The following is a 13492-nucleotide window of genomic DNA, read 5'->3' as shown; positions in this document are numbered from 1 at the left end:
GGCAGTAGGTGTACCCCAGCAAAGTTCTCCAATTCTGAGTACAGCTGTATTCCCCTTCCATAAGTACACAGCAGGCGCCCTGGCTGCTAACCCAGCCTTCTAAGGCCACCAGCTAGGAAGGCCCCGAGCAACTCTCTGCCCCTCACTATGCGTGCTTCTGGGGCCCTCCCCTCTGCTCCCAACTTTAAAATCGTTTTGGCAGGAGAGGCAAATGAGACCTGCCCAGGCAAGACATGAGGGAAACACACGGAGGGAAGGGAGAGAGATTTATGAACTGTCTGTGGCAGCAATGAGCGATGAGCCCTTTGCTCTCCACCATCTTACACAGGCTTTGATAAGACTCCCTCGCCCTCCTGATCTCAGTGTATGCAGTAGCCTAAGTGATCCTGTGGGATCTCTAGGATCCTCTCCAGTTGCAAAAGATGGCCATCCAATGACCTTCCCAATGCCATGGCATGAAGTGCAAAGTTACCCCTTCCTCTAGGACACAGCCCTGAGCCAGGACACAGAAAGGGCAAGAGGAATGCAGATGGAATCTCAGCTCCACTCCTCCTCACCCAGCACCTTTATGGGATGCCCCTGAGAGTGTTTCAAGAGAATATAGAGTATCCTGCTCTTCCCCACCAGCCCTCCGGGTCTGTGACCCAACAGGGTCTCCCCTCAAAGGCCCTTGTGCAGGAATCTGAACTTACAGCTTTGGGGGCCAGTCCACTAAGACCTGAGGGGAACTGGACGAACACACCGTAGTCCTTGATGTTCTTCACAAAACCAATGAGCAGCATTCCGGGATGGATTTCTGAGAAGCTCTTGGGATTCTGGCCACCCTCTACTGCGGAGACCAAGGCTGGCTTCCTGCAAAGGAGCTAGTGGACTTCATCAAGGAATGTTCCAAAAAGGGCTGATGTGCTGTCCACCTCTCCCGTCTCCTTTCTCCACTCTCTCTACCACAGTGATTCTCTGAGTGTGCAGATGAACAGCCACCACATCACCTGGAACCTGAGGCAAACCCTTACACACCACTGAAGACCTGCTGAATCAGACGGGGTGGGGGCGGGCGGGACAGCAGGCTCTGCTGGATCAAAACCCTCCAGGTGACTCTGACACACACTGCAGTCTGGGAATCACTATTTCATTCCTTTTTTTTATCAACTTATCTCTGGATTACCAGAGCGGACCGAAAGGGAATGGCTCATCCCCGGTGGCTTGGCAGCTGGATCAGCCACGACACCACCCTCTTGCCTCCATCTTTTACCAACCAACCCTATTTCACCTCCTCTGTCCATCTTCATTCTGAGGAGATTTCATTTTACATTCTGTGAGAAAGAAAGCAGGGTCTTCCTTCTAAGCTGCCACACTAAGACCAATATTCTGAGACCCGTATCTCAGCAGGGCACAGAGGGAGGGAAGAAAAGACACAGCAGGTCCTTACCAACTGTTCCAACTCGGGGACAAGCACTAAGCACCCTGAGAAGGCTGGATGTGCCACTGAGGGTGTCCCGGCATGCAACGTGGCCCCCTCCCCAACACCCTGGACTCCCACTCTGCATTGACCACTAGTATCTGCAAGCAACACCTCGGTCTTGCTCTAATTACCACCAGGAAAACAGAGGCAAAGTGCAGGCTTGCCCCCTGGTGTGGTTGGATGGATGTGTGTACCTGTGAAGGCAGAACCCACTTCTTTCGCATGATTTTCCAACTAAGAGCAGAACCTGACCCGGAGGTCCCCTGTGCACCTCCCCAGAGGCGCAACACTCCCCCACCTCCACTTCCGTGGCCCCCACAGCCGGTAAAGGATACAACCCGCTCCTCACTCGCGCTCAGACACAGGACCCGGTGCAGGGTGTCACCTGTCTGGAGCCAGTGATACAACAGTGGGCCGTTGGTGACGTGGTCCGACAGATGAGCCGTGGGGAGGAAGCCGGGGATGTTGTGGGGCAGGACAGCCACCTTCAGCCCGTCTTTGGTCTTCTCTAAAACCTTCACATCCACCAACTACCCAGGGAGGAGAAAGACAAAAATACAGTACTTGTCTTGACAAGAGAGCAGCCGGTATGGGGCAGGTGGAGATCAGAGGCATCAAATTCCAGCACCAGGGATGACTGAGAAGTCGAGATCAGAGAAGCAGCTTTCTCCCATTCCTACCCCATACTCCCAAAGACCCGGCAGGCACACACACCACACACACAGCAGGACCCATCTGCTGCTCACGTCGCTCCTCTCCCAAGTCCCTCCAATGGGTCCCAAGGGAAAGACAGCCTTGCACGCTGGCCCTAGAGCCCGCAGAGGAGAAGGGCAGCAGCACACCGAGGACAAGCCACACGGCAGCAGCATTCTCCTTTCCTGACAGCTTCCCTGTGCTCCGACACATGCCCAGCACTGTAGGTAGCTCCTTTGAGCTTCCCCTCCAGGGGTTCCAGGACCCCAGTGTCAGTGGCACCCTGTTCTCTGCTTCTGTAACTAAACCAATTTGTCTGGAGAAGTCAGGTACCTGCCCAGCACTAACGGCTTTCTTTTTCTTCTGACTCTGTCCTTCACACTCTTGCTTCGGATCACTCAACAGCCTGAAGGACAAGAGCATCCTCTCCTTGGACGGCTCACAGTTCAGCACCACGACCTTCACCACCTGGTGAGAAACGACACCTGCTCGGCCCTGGAAAGAGGTACCCCCGCCCCAGTGCCACACAGGCCTTGGGAGAGCCCCCAAGACTCTGGATCAGACCAGAAGGCAGTGAAAACAAACGTACTGAGAGTTACACAGAATCCCCCTGAATCAGCCTTCTGGGTGAAAAACAGACATAGATGAATTTGGGGGTATAACTCCAAGTTTAAAAAACTTTTTGAGTCTGCTGTAGACTCACTAGATTTAGGACAGTGCCCCCTTGTGGTGACAGTGGCCTCAGACCAACTGCTGATGTGAGGGACTCGTGTAGTGTGGTGAAGACTAACACCTCCAGGTTGAGGGCCTACGGTCCATTAGCTTTACCAGCTTCCAGTGAGCCCTCTGTTCCATTCCATCTCCACTTAGCTGGCTCAGGCCCATTACCCACATGCTCTCTTCCAGATCCCTTAAAAGGCAGCTCTCCTACTCCTTCAAATCTGTGTTCCCAGGGTCATCGAGGAGAGGAGCCTGTCCAGGGGAAGGGTTACCTGGCCCGTGTAAAAGACACTCTCTGGGTCAGGGACGTACTCGGCACTGAGCTCGTGCCTGGGCACCAGTCCCTGAACGTCATTGTAGAACTTCACGATGCAGCCGTAGTCCTTGACCCGGAGGATAAAGCCGTGTGTCTGCAGACCAGGCTTGGCATCATCATAGCAGGTAATGGCAGGAAGTTTGGACTCAATCAGGGTTTTCTTCAGGGTCATCATGAGCTTCTTGGCTTTAGGGTCACAAAGCAAAACCTAGGGACAGGATACTGGCTGTCACCAAGTCATCCATTACTGAGGGAGCCACTACAAGAGGGAGTGTCTGCCACCCCCTGAGCCCGAGGGCCATGTGCTGTTCTGTGCTTAGTCGCTCAGTCATGTCTGACTCTTTGCGACCTTATGGACTGTAGCCCACCAGGCTCCTCCGTCCATGGGGATTCTCCAGGCAAGAATACAGGAATGGATTGCCATGCCCTTCTCCAGGGGATCTTCTCAACCCAAGGATGAAACCCAGGTCTCCTGCATTGCAGGAAGATTCTTATTCTTTACCATTTGAGCCACCAGGGAAGCCCAAGAATACTGCCATCTCTAGGGGAACTTCCTGACTCAGGAATTGAACTGGGGTCTCCTGTTTTGCAGGCAGATTGTTTACCAGCCAAGCTATCCAGGAAGCCCTGGCCGGGCCATGGTCAGTCCCTAAAAACCCGCTATCTCTTTCTCTCTGAGAAAAATCTCAACTGTAGATCCTCCCTGCTTCTTGCTGGATGATAACCCAGGGAGCATGCATCTCTATTTCAAATGTATCTCCTCCTGTAAGGGACCCCTGGGCCTAGAGCAACACTCATCATGCCATCACACCTCAAAGGAGGCCTGTGTCGGTTACTCCTACTTGGCCTCCACTCCCTTTCTCTCCTGGACCACTGCATCTTGTCTAACAGAATGAATGACTGAATCTGTTCACCCCCTCAGTCCTCAGTATTGCTGCGTGTTCACCCCCTCAATACAGCTGTGTACTAGCTATAAACTATGATTGAGAGACCCAACCACCTCTCATTCCTCAGACGGTCATCTCCTTGAGGGCAGAGAAATTCCTTTAACTTCCTGACCCCACTACTGTAAAATTTTGTACCAATGGCTAACCAATATCTTTGTCGACCCAATAACGAAATTACATGAAAATAAGAAAACCTAACACTTGAGTTTGCACACACCAGGCCCTGAGCACTGTGTATTATCATATTTACTCTTTACAACTCTGTGCAGCTTCTCTCAGGACCCACGTCTATGTTGTAAAACACTCAAGTTTGGACAGCTTTGTTTGGGCTATTTCTGTACCTGACACACCCCCTGATCTTCCTAAACCTTCCAAATCCTACTGATCCTTTCCAGTTCAAGCCCCACCTCTGCCAGAGATCTAGAGAGAAGACATTACTATCATATAGAGTTCAACTTGAAAAGTGGTTCTGCCATGTATTAGCTGTATGACTCTGGGCAAGACACTTGGCATTCCTAGCCTTTCATCTCGCCACCTGCAAAGAGGAGGAAAACAGCACTTGCTTCTTATGGCCATTTTAAGGATGAAATGAAATGTTATGATGTGCCGAGCTCAGCAACTGGCACAGAATACATGTTACATGGTAGCTGCTATTGATCATCACTGATTCTCAATGATGCTTGCTGCCCAAGCCTACCCTCATCTCCCTGTTCTGAGATGTGACCTCAGCATACAGCCTGCACCAAGCCACGTGGCCTGCACTCTTCAGGAATGGATATTTTAACTCTCAATTATACCATACAATTATCAAAGGCAGGGACCCATTTTTCTTTTCCCAGTGCCAGGCACAACACTGCAGACATTATGTGGTCACTTTGTGGAAAAAGGCAGAAACTTCACCTGAGAAGCACTGCTCTCTTCCTATCTGGCCAACCCCACCAGCAACCCTTCAGGAGGCTCACCCGGCACTTGACCTCATCCCCAACGTGGTATTTCTTCTCCGGATTCTTTATAAGGATGTCGGCCAGGTGCATGGTAGGTACCAGGCCCCTGATCTGCTTGCCCATCTTCACCACCATTCCGTGTGGCTTTATAGTCAGCACTTTGCCCTAAGAATCCAAGGAAAAGATGCCATGATGCCTCAAGAATGTCTTTCCTACACTTCTTAACAACAAAGCATCTCACACCTCTCCTGTTATTCCAGATCTCATAGGGGCCAAGCACATGCCCCACACTGGGCTGGATGCAGTAGAGTTTATTTATGAAACTTTCACACCTTTTTGGGTGAGCATCTTTCTGTCTGTCTTACCAGTTCCATCTCCAATGGAGAGGACTATGTCTGCTAAGGAATGAACTCTACATATAAAGTGGAGCTGCTCCACTGGGGCTAAGTGGCTAGACAAGAAAGGCAACTGGAACTGACTCCTTACTAATATCCCAGGTGGCTAAATTACCAAAGAACTAACTTTTGACCTGGTCTAACAAACACCATCAATTCCCAAGACTGATGATCTACTGCCTCTGTGTAGTGGCATGGTGCTAGCAAGACTTTACCGTGAAATTATTTTCAAGTCACCCAAGAGAAGGAAAAGAAATCCCAGTTAGCAGGCAGAGGGAAGGAGCATGCCTTTAAATGTGTTCATCTAAGGACTAATGAGCTGCCAGTTAACCTGTGAACTAAAGACTGTCTGAAGGTGGGAGAGCGTCTAATTATATGCTTGAGGTCTTACCTTAACCAAAGCCCCAGGTTTGATGTCATGATACCAAAGGAACTGAGCTTCAATAATAGACCTAGAACAAAAGGCAAATACAAGATTAAATACATTAGGGCAGAGGCTGCCTAAAACTCAGGGCTACCAAAATCACACTGGCAGGAAAAGAAACCCTCACCAAGGACAGGAAACGCCATGAGCATGCACCACAGACGCACACCTCTACACCCCACAAGTGAGCGACAGACTTACGTCCGCAGAGAGAGCAAGGCCAGTTCATCCATTTGGCTGTAGTCGATGATTCTACACTTGTGAGTGTTCCCTGGCTTGAAGGCCTCAGGTTTGAAAGTTTTCTTAGAATTGGAGAGATGGTTGCGCTACAGAGTACCAAGTGATTAAGGACAAGTCAGAGGCAACAGATCTGAGACAACCAGACATTAAATCAGATGTGCAAATGACTCAGAACATTTATCACCTACCATAAAAACAGCACTCTAATTACCTGTTAAAATAATCGCTCTAACTAAAAAACTGTTTTTTACTACCACAGAATCTCAATAAAGTTAGAGAAGAGTCTAAACCATGGGTCAATAAATCACAGCTCACAATGAAATGCCTATTTTTGTGAGTAAAAGTTTCCCTGGAACATAGCCATGCCCTTTCATTCACATACTGTTCTTGTTGCTTTCAGGCTACAACAAATATGAGTAGTTAGGACAGAGTCCATGTGGTACATGAGTTTAAAATATTTACTATCTGGCCCTTTAAAACACCTTCGCCAAGCCCTGGTGTAGATCCTAACTCATATTTGTTCCTATCATCAATCTGGTATCAATTAAGGCAAGCCAATTTCAAGGTACTCTAATATAACAAACAGACCTTGTTCAAGACCTTATTAACTGTTTATTAATAAAACAACAAAAACAACAAAAACAACAAAAAAATTAACTGAAATTCAAAAATAGGAAACTAATACTCAGGGATGAAGGAAGCAAAAAGAACCCATGTCCCCGAAGTCCTTCTGGTGATGAGAACCTGATGAAACAAAGAGACTCCTTACCCGAGCATAGGCCAGAGCACCATCCTTCAGCTTAAAGGTGGCCCCGGCACTGCCAAAAAAGCCCTGGACGGGCACGTCATCCAGCACAGCTCCTAGCTGCTGGCACAAGAGCCGGGTGAGTGGGCGCCCGGGCTGCAGGAAGACAGGGCGCAGGCTCAGCCGCACAGCCCTGGTCCGAGGATGCACACAGAGGACACAGGCCCGTACCTAGACAAGGGACACATTGAGGATAAGGCACACTGGAGACAAGACACCCGGAGCCGACTTCCAGGGGTTCAGACGCTCCCTGTGCTGACCAAGTTATAGGTGGAAGTACTAAAATCAGCTTGTACAATCAAACAGCATGTGGAAAATTCACACAGAACACCCCAGAGGAACTACGTCTGACTGAATCAACGCTTATGCAAGGGCAGGAACATGGGTATCATGGGTACCAGGGTCCCCTCAACACCATGAGCCTAATAATGCATACGCAACAGGAGCCATGCACTGGCGTCACTGTATCCAGAAGCTCATCTGAAACAGGAGAAACAGCCTGCTCTGATCACAAGGTCCTAGTATGTAAAATGTCTCAACTCTGTACACAAGCATGACTTAAGGAGAAAAAAAGTCACTAGAAAGAGATTCACCAAAAAATCAGTAATATTATCACCAGGTGCTAGGGAAATCTACTTTAAAAAATAAAACAACAGAAACAAAAAACCAACAAGGTCTCTATAGCTTCCATTAGCATGAGTTACTGGTAAAAAATAAATAAATCATTTTGGAATTTTTAATAAAAAACGGGTAGAATATATTGGAATTTTCTTCCCAAATATCCACAATCATTGAATATTTAGATCAGGGAAGAAAATCTCTTAGACTTAACCACTAACACTTGACTGCATAACCAGATAGCATTTTAACCAGGTGTACCATAGCACTTTCATATTCATATGCATTTCATATAGCACTTTCATATTCAGATGCATTTCATATAGCACTTTCATATTTTGAATACAAATGTATATATTAAACATACATTTTGTTCTCCTATGTTAACACTTTCTTAGAAGACTTTAAATTATAAAGGAAAAAGTTTCACAACCAAGAAAGAAAAAGAATCAGAGTCTATGAAACAAAAATTACAAGGTGCTTTCTTCTTCACAGGCTCCTATTCTAATCTCAATCCCCAGAAATAATCACTGACCATTTCCTACAGTCCTTCTAAGACACCTTTCATCTCCTCGCCACCCCTAACACGCTCACACCCGAGTCCCAGGACCTGCCGTAGCAGCCGTGACGCTGGCTGCTACACAAGTGAAACCAAGAAAAGGTAAGTGCAACATTTCTTACCTGCTGATTTGAGAAATATGTTCCGGCTCTCTTAGGATCCAGGTGCATGAAGTCAACCAGGCCACTGAAGAACGAGAGGAATTTAAGCGTAAGGCCAAGTGGAGTCACCTAGAAATAAACAGAAAATTGTGAAAAAACATCTCTCGGAAAGAATCAGGGATGAGAGAGACTGTTCATACTAAACATTCAAGGCCATATAACTCCCCCCCTCCCCCCACAACCCTCATCATCTTTCTTCCCATAAAATCATGCGGCAGCACAAGCCCCGGCACTGGCTCTTCCTATACTCAGTAAGCTCACCCACCACCACTACATCCCCCAGCCTGAGAGGATTCTCCCCTCTCAGGATTTCCCAAAGGGACGGAAGGCACTTTACACAAAGATCCTTGAGGAACCGCCAGCCTGACAACTTGGACTAGTTGTTGCTAACTTGGTGATGTGCTCAGGTTAACATGGGAAACCCACATGCGTGCGAGAGGGAGATACTGACCACGAGCAACTCGCCCACCAGAGGCTCGCAAACGAAGTAGGGTGACAAGGCCCTCAAAAGAGAGCACTGAGGCAGGGAAACTAAGTCAGACCCCCAGGTCCTATAGGGTTCACCCTTCTCCCATCTCCGTAGAAAGTGGGAGAGTTATTCTCTTGGAAACTGTATCAGATTCAAAACACAGGAATAGTGCACAAACCATGAAAATGTGAACTAAGAAAAATCCTGAATATCGTATAGATACAGATATGAAGACATCCAGCCCCTTTCTGCCATCCAGCTCTTAGGCAGCCAGGCTTATATCCTTAGATCCTTTCTAGAGAAATCCAACATGCCAGAGAAGATTTCTAACAGTGACACCTGGAGGTTTCTTAAAGACGGTCCACTACCTCCTGCCCCTGACAGGGAAGTTGGCCAGTCAGCAAGTCCACCCAGGCTCACAGACTTCCCAGCAGTTTTCTAGTGCCTCTCTCATAAGATGGCAGTCAAAACAAAAACTCAACAGAGGATGGGAGGATTCAGTTGAGAGACTCTCCCTAAAGTAGGATGCAAATGCATGCATGTACCAAAACAGAGAGTAAAAAGTAAGAAAATTAGAACTGATCCATTAAGTCCAACATCATACTAATAGTTCAGAAAAAGAAAACACTTTAAAATATCTGATAAGGGGTGTGTATCTAGAATATACAAGGAATTGTTTTTACCATATCAATAAAAAACAATGAATAAAGGATTTCTGATTCAATATTTCTCCAAAAAATGTATAAATGGCCAATTCGCAACATGAAAAGATGCTCAACATCACTAATCATTACAGAAATGCATATCAAAATAACAAAATACCACTTCACACCCACCCCTTCTAGGAGAGCCATAATAAAAAGAAGAATAAGTGTTAATGAGAATATGAAGAGAAACTAGAACACTTAAATTGCTGGTGAGGATGTAGAACATTGCAGCCACTTTGGCTGTTCCTCAAAAAGTTAAATACAGAGTTACCATATGACCCAGCAAGTCCATTCCTAGAAATGAAAACATGTGTTCCCACAAACACCTGTACACATATTTCACAGCAGCATTATTCCTAAGAGCCAAAAGTGGAAACAACTCAAATGTCCACCAACTTCATATGATGGAGTATTATTCAGTCATAAAAATAAAAACCCTCAATGAGCTTTGCTGGTAGACAGCATTCATGTGCGTGCATGTGTGCTAAGTCGCTTTGGTCGTGTCTGACTCTTTGCGGCCCCATGGACTGTAGCCCACCAAGCTCCTCTGTCCATGGGACTTCCCAGGCAAGCATACTGGAGTGGGTTGCCATGCCCCCACCCCTCTCCAAGAGATCTTCCTGACCCAGGGACCAAACCCACATCTTTTCAATCTCCTGCACTGGCAGGCAGGTTCTTTACCACTAGCACCGCCTGAGAGGCCCTCACAACATTCACATGTGTTGTCATAACCTGTTGCTAGAGGAATTAAATACACCCCTGTGACTCCACTAGAAGAGGATTCTCAGAGGCTTATGGCTGGTTTCTTTCAGACTTCACTCCATGGGCCTTTTCTCTTTGCTATTTTGCTTTGCCTCCTTTCACTATAGTGGATCACAGCCGTGAGGACCACTACATGGTGAGTCCATGAGTCTCCCTGGGGAATCATCAAACCTGGCAGCGGTCTTGAGAATTTCAAGACACATTAAGTCAAGATTAACCTCCAAAGTGCTTTTAGGGGACTTTCCTGGTGGCTCAGATGGTGAAGAATCCACCTGCAATGCAGGAGACCTGGGCTCAATCTCTGGGTCAGGAAGGTCCCCGGGAAAAGAGAATCGCTACCCACTCCAGTATTCTTGCCTGGAGAATTCCATGGACAGAGGAGCCTGGTGGGCTACAGTCCATGAGGTTGCAAAGAGTCGGACACAACTGAGCAACTTAGCATGAATGCTTGTGCTTTTTTGAGGATGTTTCTGGAGAATGTGACACATTAAAACAAGTGAGTAAACCAAAAAAGAGAAATATATGGAATCAAAGAAGGTTCTATCTAATACAGAAGAGTGGGGAAGGATCCAGAACGATAAAGACCGGAAGCCTCTGGACATCAGCTATGGAGCAGCTTTACAAACCAACCAGACTGGAGCCAGATGACAGTAGAAGGACTCCAGATGGGAAGAAAAATAACAAAGATTATTTTAAAGGGTTTGAAAATATAGAAAATAATGAGGGAAAACTAACTACAGGATGTTATGAAGAAACAATGATAGGAAGAGAATTCAGCAAATGAGAGAAACAAAACTGATCATCAACTCCAGGGTTGGGGGAAGAAATGGTTCAAGAAACAAATTATATTACCTAGTTCAGCAAGTAAACAATATTTATGTGGTCATAATAATTTAAATACTGAATAATGATTTAATCAAAAGTTGGGAAAAGGGAGGAATAAGAGAGCTGAAATTTCATCTACCTTGATAAAGGGTTAAAACTCAGTGCCTCAAAGTGATAAACCATGAGACTTAGCAGAAGAGTATTACTTAGAAATACAGAGGTAAACTTCACAAGATAAGCTAAAAGAATTAAAGATGGAGGTTCAATGGGGTGAGAGTTCTTCATTAGAAGCCTTTTAATATTAATACCATTTAGTCTTTAGATCAGCACTGTCCACACCACATATGTAACTGAAGTCACATATGTAATTTTCAGTTTCCTAGCAGTCACACTGTAAAAACTACAAAGAAAGAGGTGAGATTTGTTTTAGTAGTTTATTTAACCCAATACAAAATATTATCATTTCAACATGTGATACTGGCTATATTTCAAGTACTAATGGCCACATGGGACCAGGGGCTACCCCACTGGACAGCACAATTTTAGACTGTGTGCACATTCTACTTTAATACAAATCACTTTTATTTTAGAAAACAGTAGTAACAATGAATGCTTACCTTCTGTACCTGCGCTTTGACCACCAGTCCTGGTAGCAAACTATTGAGGGTCCAACTCTGCTCCTCAGTAGCAATGGCAGCAGAAACTTCTGAGTGACCAATAGACAGAGTGACAACTCCCCCACTGCCCTTCACCTCCTCAATGAGGCAGTTCAGGTACTGACCCACCTTCAGTTCAGCACCTGCAAGTCCAGCCCCCAAAAGGAAAAAACGTCTATTAGGAGAAGAATTTTAACTTGGGCTCAAGTGACACCTTAGAGATCCATGGCCTACTTGTCCAGTTACCATGCAGTACTCCCCTATTCCCAATTTTCAAGAAACCATCTACAAAAATGGGAGTGAAATGACTCTAACTGATCTAGAATCAACTACCACACAAAAAAATACAAAAACCTCAACAAGGCAAGAGAGTGCTGGTTCAGAGGCTCTGTTTCAGTGGAAACTTCTAGGTGGGAAAAAGTGAAACTGGCCCATCAGATTTTAGTGAGCCTGGCACTCCACTCTTACTGAGATGGCGGCATTTAAATATAATCCCCACACATACCACCTCACAACCGTGTACTTGTCCTTCTTCCCCTCACCTTTGTTTTTCTGCCGAATGTACTCCTGGGCTTTCTGCAGTGGCAGAAAAGCTCTGGCCCCACTAACACCAATGTCCACTAGGTAGCCATGGTCTTCCAGGCTGGACACAGTGCCCGTGAGCAGCTGGAGGAAGAGAAAGCATTTTCAAAAGTTCGAAAGTCAAAGGTCATAGGACACATAACCACATTCACTACCAAACACGCCAAACATGACTGTTCCCACCATTGGTCTCAACAAATCATCCCAGAATCCCAAGCATCCTCCCACTTTTAAATATAAACCTCAATTGCTACAACACAGGGAATACAGCCAATATTTGATTATAACTCTAAATGGAGTATAACCTTCAAAAGTTGTGAATCACTAATATACAATTATAACTTGTATAATACTATATATCAACTATACTGAAAAAAATTTTTTTAAGAAAAGGAAAATAACCTCAATCTCATCAAAGGATAGAAGAGGGAAAGACATCAATTAACTTTAATTCTCCTGGGGTTTGAAGATCTTATGGTTTCCAGACAGTGATGAGCTGACTAATGGAATGACAAAGAGGGGTCTTTTTCCGTAGGATTTTCAAAAAGATAGGCAAGCCTTTCATGTCATACACATGAAAGGGGTGCGGTGCTGGCACTCCCAGTGCCAAGACAACTGAGAATCCAGAGCCACCCTTCTAGCTGTCATCATGTCTTTTCTAAGCACCTCCAACACCCCCCTCACTTCACCAAAAAGTCTTGCCAACCTCCTTTATATTTCACTGCAAGCACCGTGGCTTTCAAATCTGGCTCTAATAATCACTAGCTATTTGGTCTTTGGTCACTTAAGTCAGGTAAACCGTTTTCAGTCTATTTTCTGAAACGTACAAGAGTGATACCTACTGGCCTCACAAGGTAGCTATGAAAATGTCTTCAGAGAAAGTGTCTAAAACAGCAACTGTCTAACAGCCGCCTCTCAGTACTTGTCAATTTCCTACAACTTACTTATGGTCTGTTCCCCATTCTACTCAACGTTCAGGGCTTGGCCCAAACTTCACTGCTTCTAACCAAATGTTCCAAGACCATATTGATCTTCCTCTTAAGTGAGTACAGTTTATATAAGTGTGTTTTACACCTACTCAACTTGGAGGTGCTGAGCAGAGATTCACATCTCCTGAACTGCCACTGGACTGGGAGATTCAATAGTGGAGTATCCACTAATATGGCTGACAGACTAATTGCTCTGTCTACCCTGTCTCTTGCTCTCA

The 13492-nt window shown here is 46.0% G+C and overlaps 1 protein-coding gene across 3 annotated transcripts in view; it reads right to left on the bottom strand.

The window, feature by feature from the left end:
- PDCD11 (programmed cell death 11) overlaps nucleotides 1-13492 on the bottom strand; it is a 41642-nt gene that overhangs the window by 21781 nt on the left and 6369 nt on the right. For all 3 annotated transcript variants that reach the window (XM_025274153.3, XM_025274154.3, XM_044935253.2), the window contains exons 6-16: nucleotides 12246-12369; nucleotides 11665-11846; nucleotides 8246-8353; nucleotides 6911-7117; nucleotides 6103-6227; nucleotides 5869-5929; nucleotides 5101-5247; nucleotides 3148-3399; nucleotides 2489-2623; nucleotides 1798-1992; nucleotides 693-863 (exon numbers count right to left, since the gene is read on the bottom strand). In XM_025274153.3, coding sequence (XP_025129938.3) covers nucleotides 693-863; nucleotides 1798-1992; nucleotides 2489-2623; nucleotides 3148-3399; nucleotides 5101-5247; nucleotides 5869-5929; nucleotides 6103-6227; nucleotides 6911-7117; nucleotides 8246-8353; nucleotides 11665-11846; nucleotides 12246-12369 — 1707 coding nt within the window. The remainder of the gene's footprint in view (nucleotides 1-692; nucleotides 864-1797; nucleotides 1993-2488; nucleotides 2624-3147; nucleotides 3400-5100; nucleotides 5248-5868; nucleotides 5930-6102; nucleotides 6228-6910; nucleotides 7118-8245; nucleotides 8354-11664; nucleotides 11847-12245; nucleotides 12370-13492) is intronic.

Source organism: Bubalus bubalis, chromosome 23 (genome assembly GCF_019923935.1).
Source record: "Bubalus bubalis isolate 160015118507 breed Murrah chromosome 23, NDDB_SH_1, whole genome shotgun sequence".
In the NCBI taxonomy this organism is placed as follows: Eukaryota; Metazoa; Chordata; class Mammalia; order Artiodactyla; family Bovidae; genus Bubalus; species Bubalus bubalis.
The sequence above is the reverse complement of the archived record's forward strand: the minus strand, read 5'-3'. Positions and strand labels throughout refer to the sequence as shown.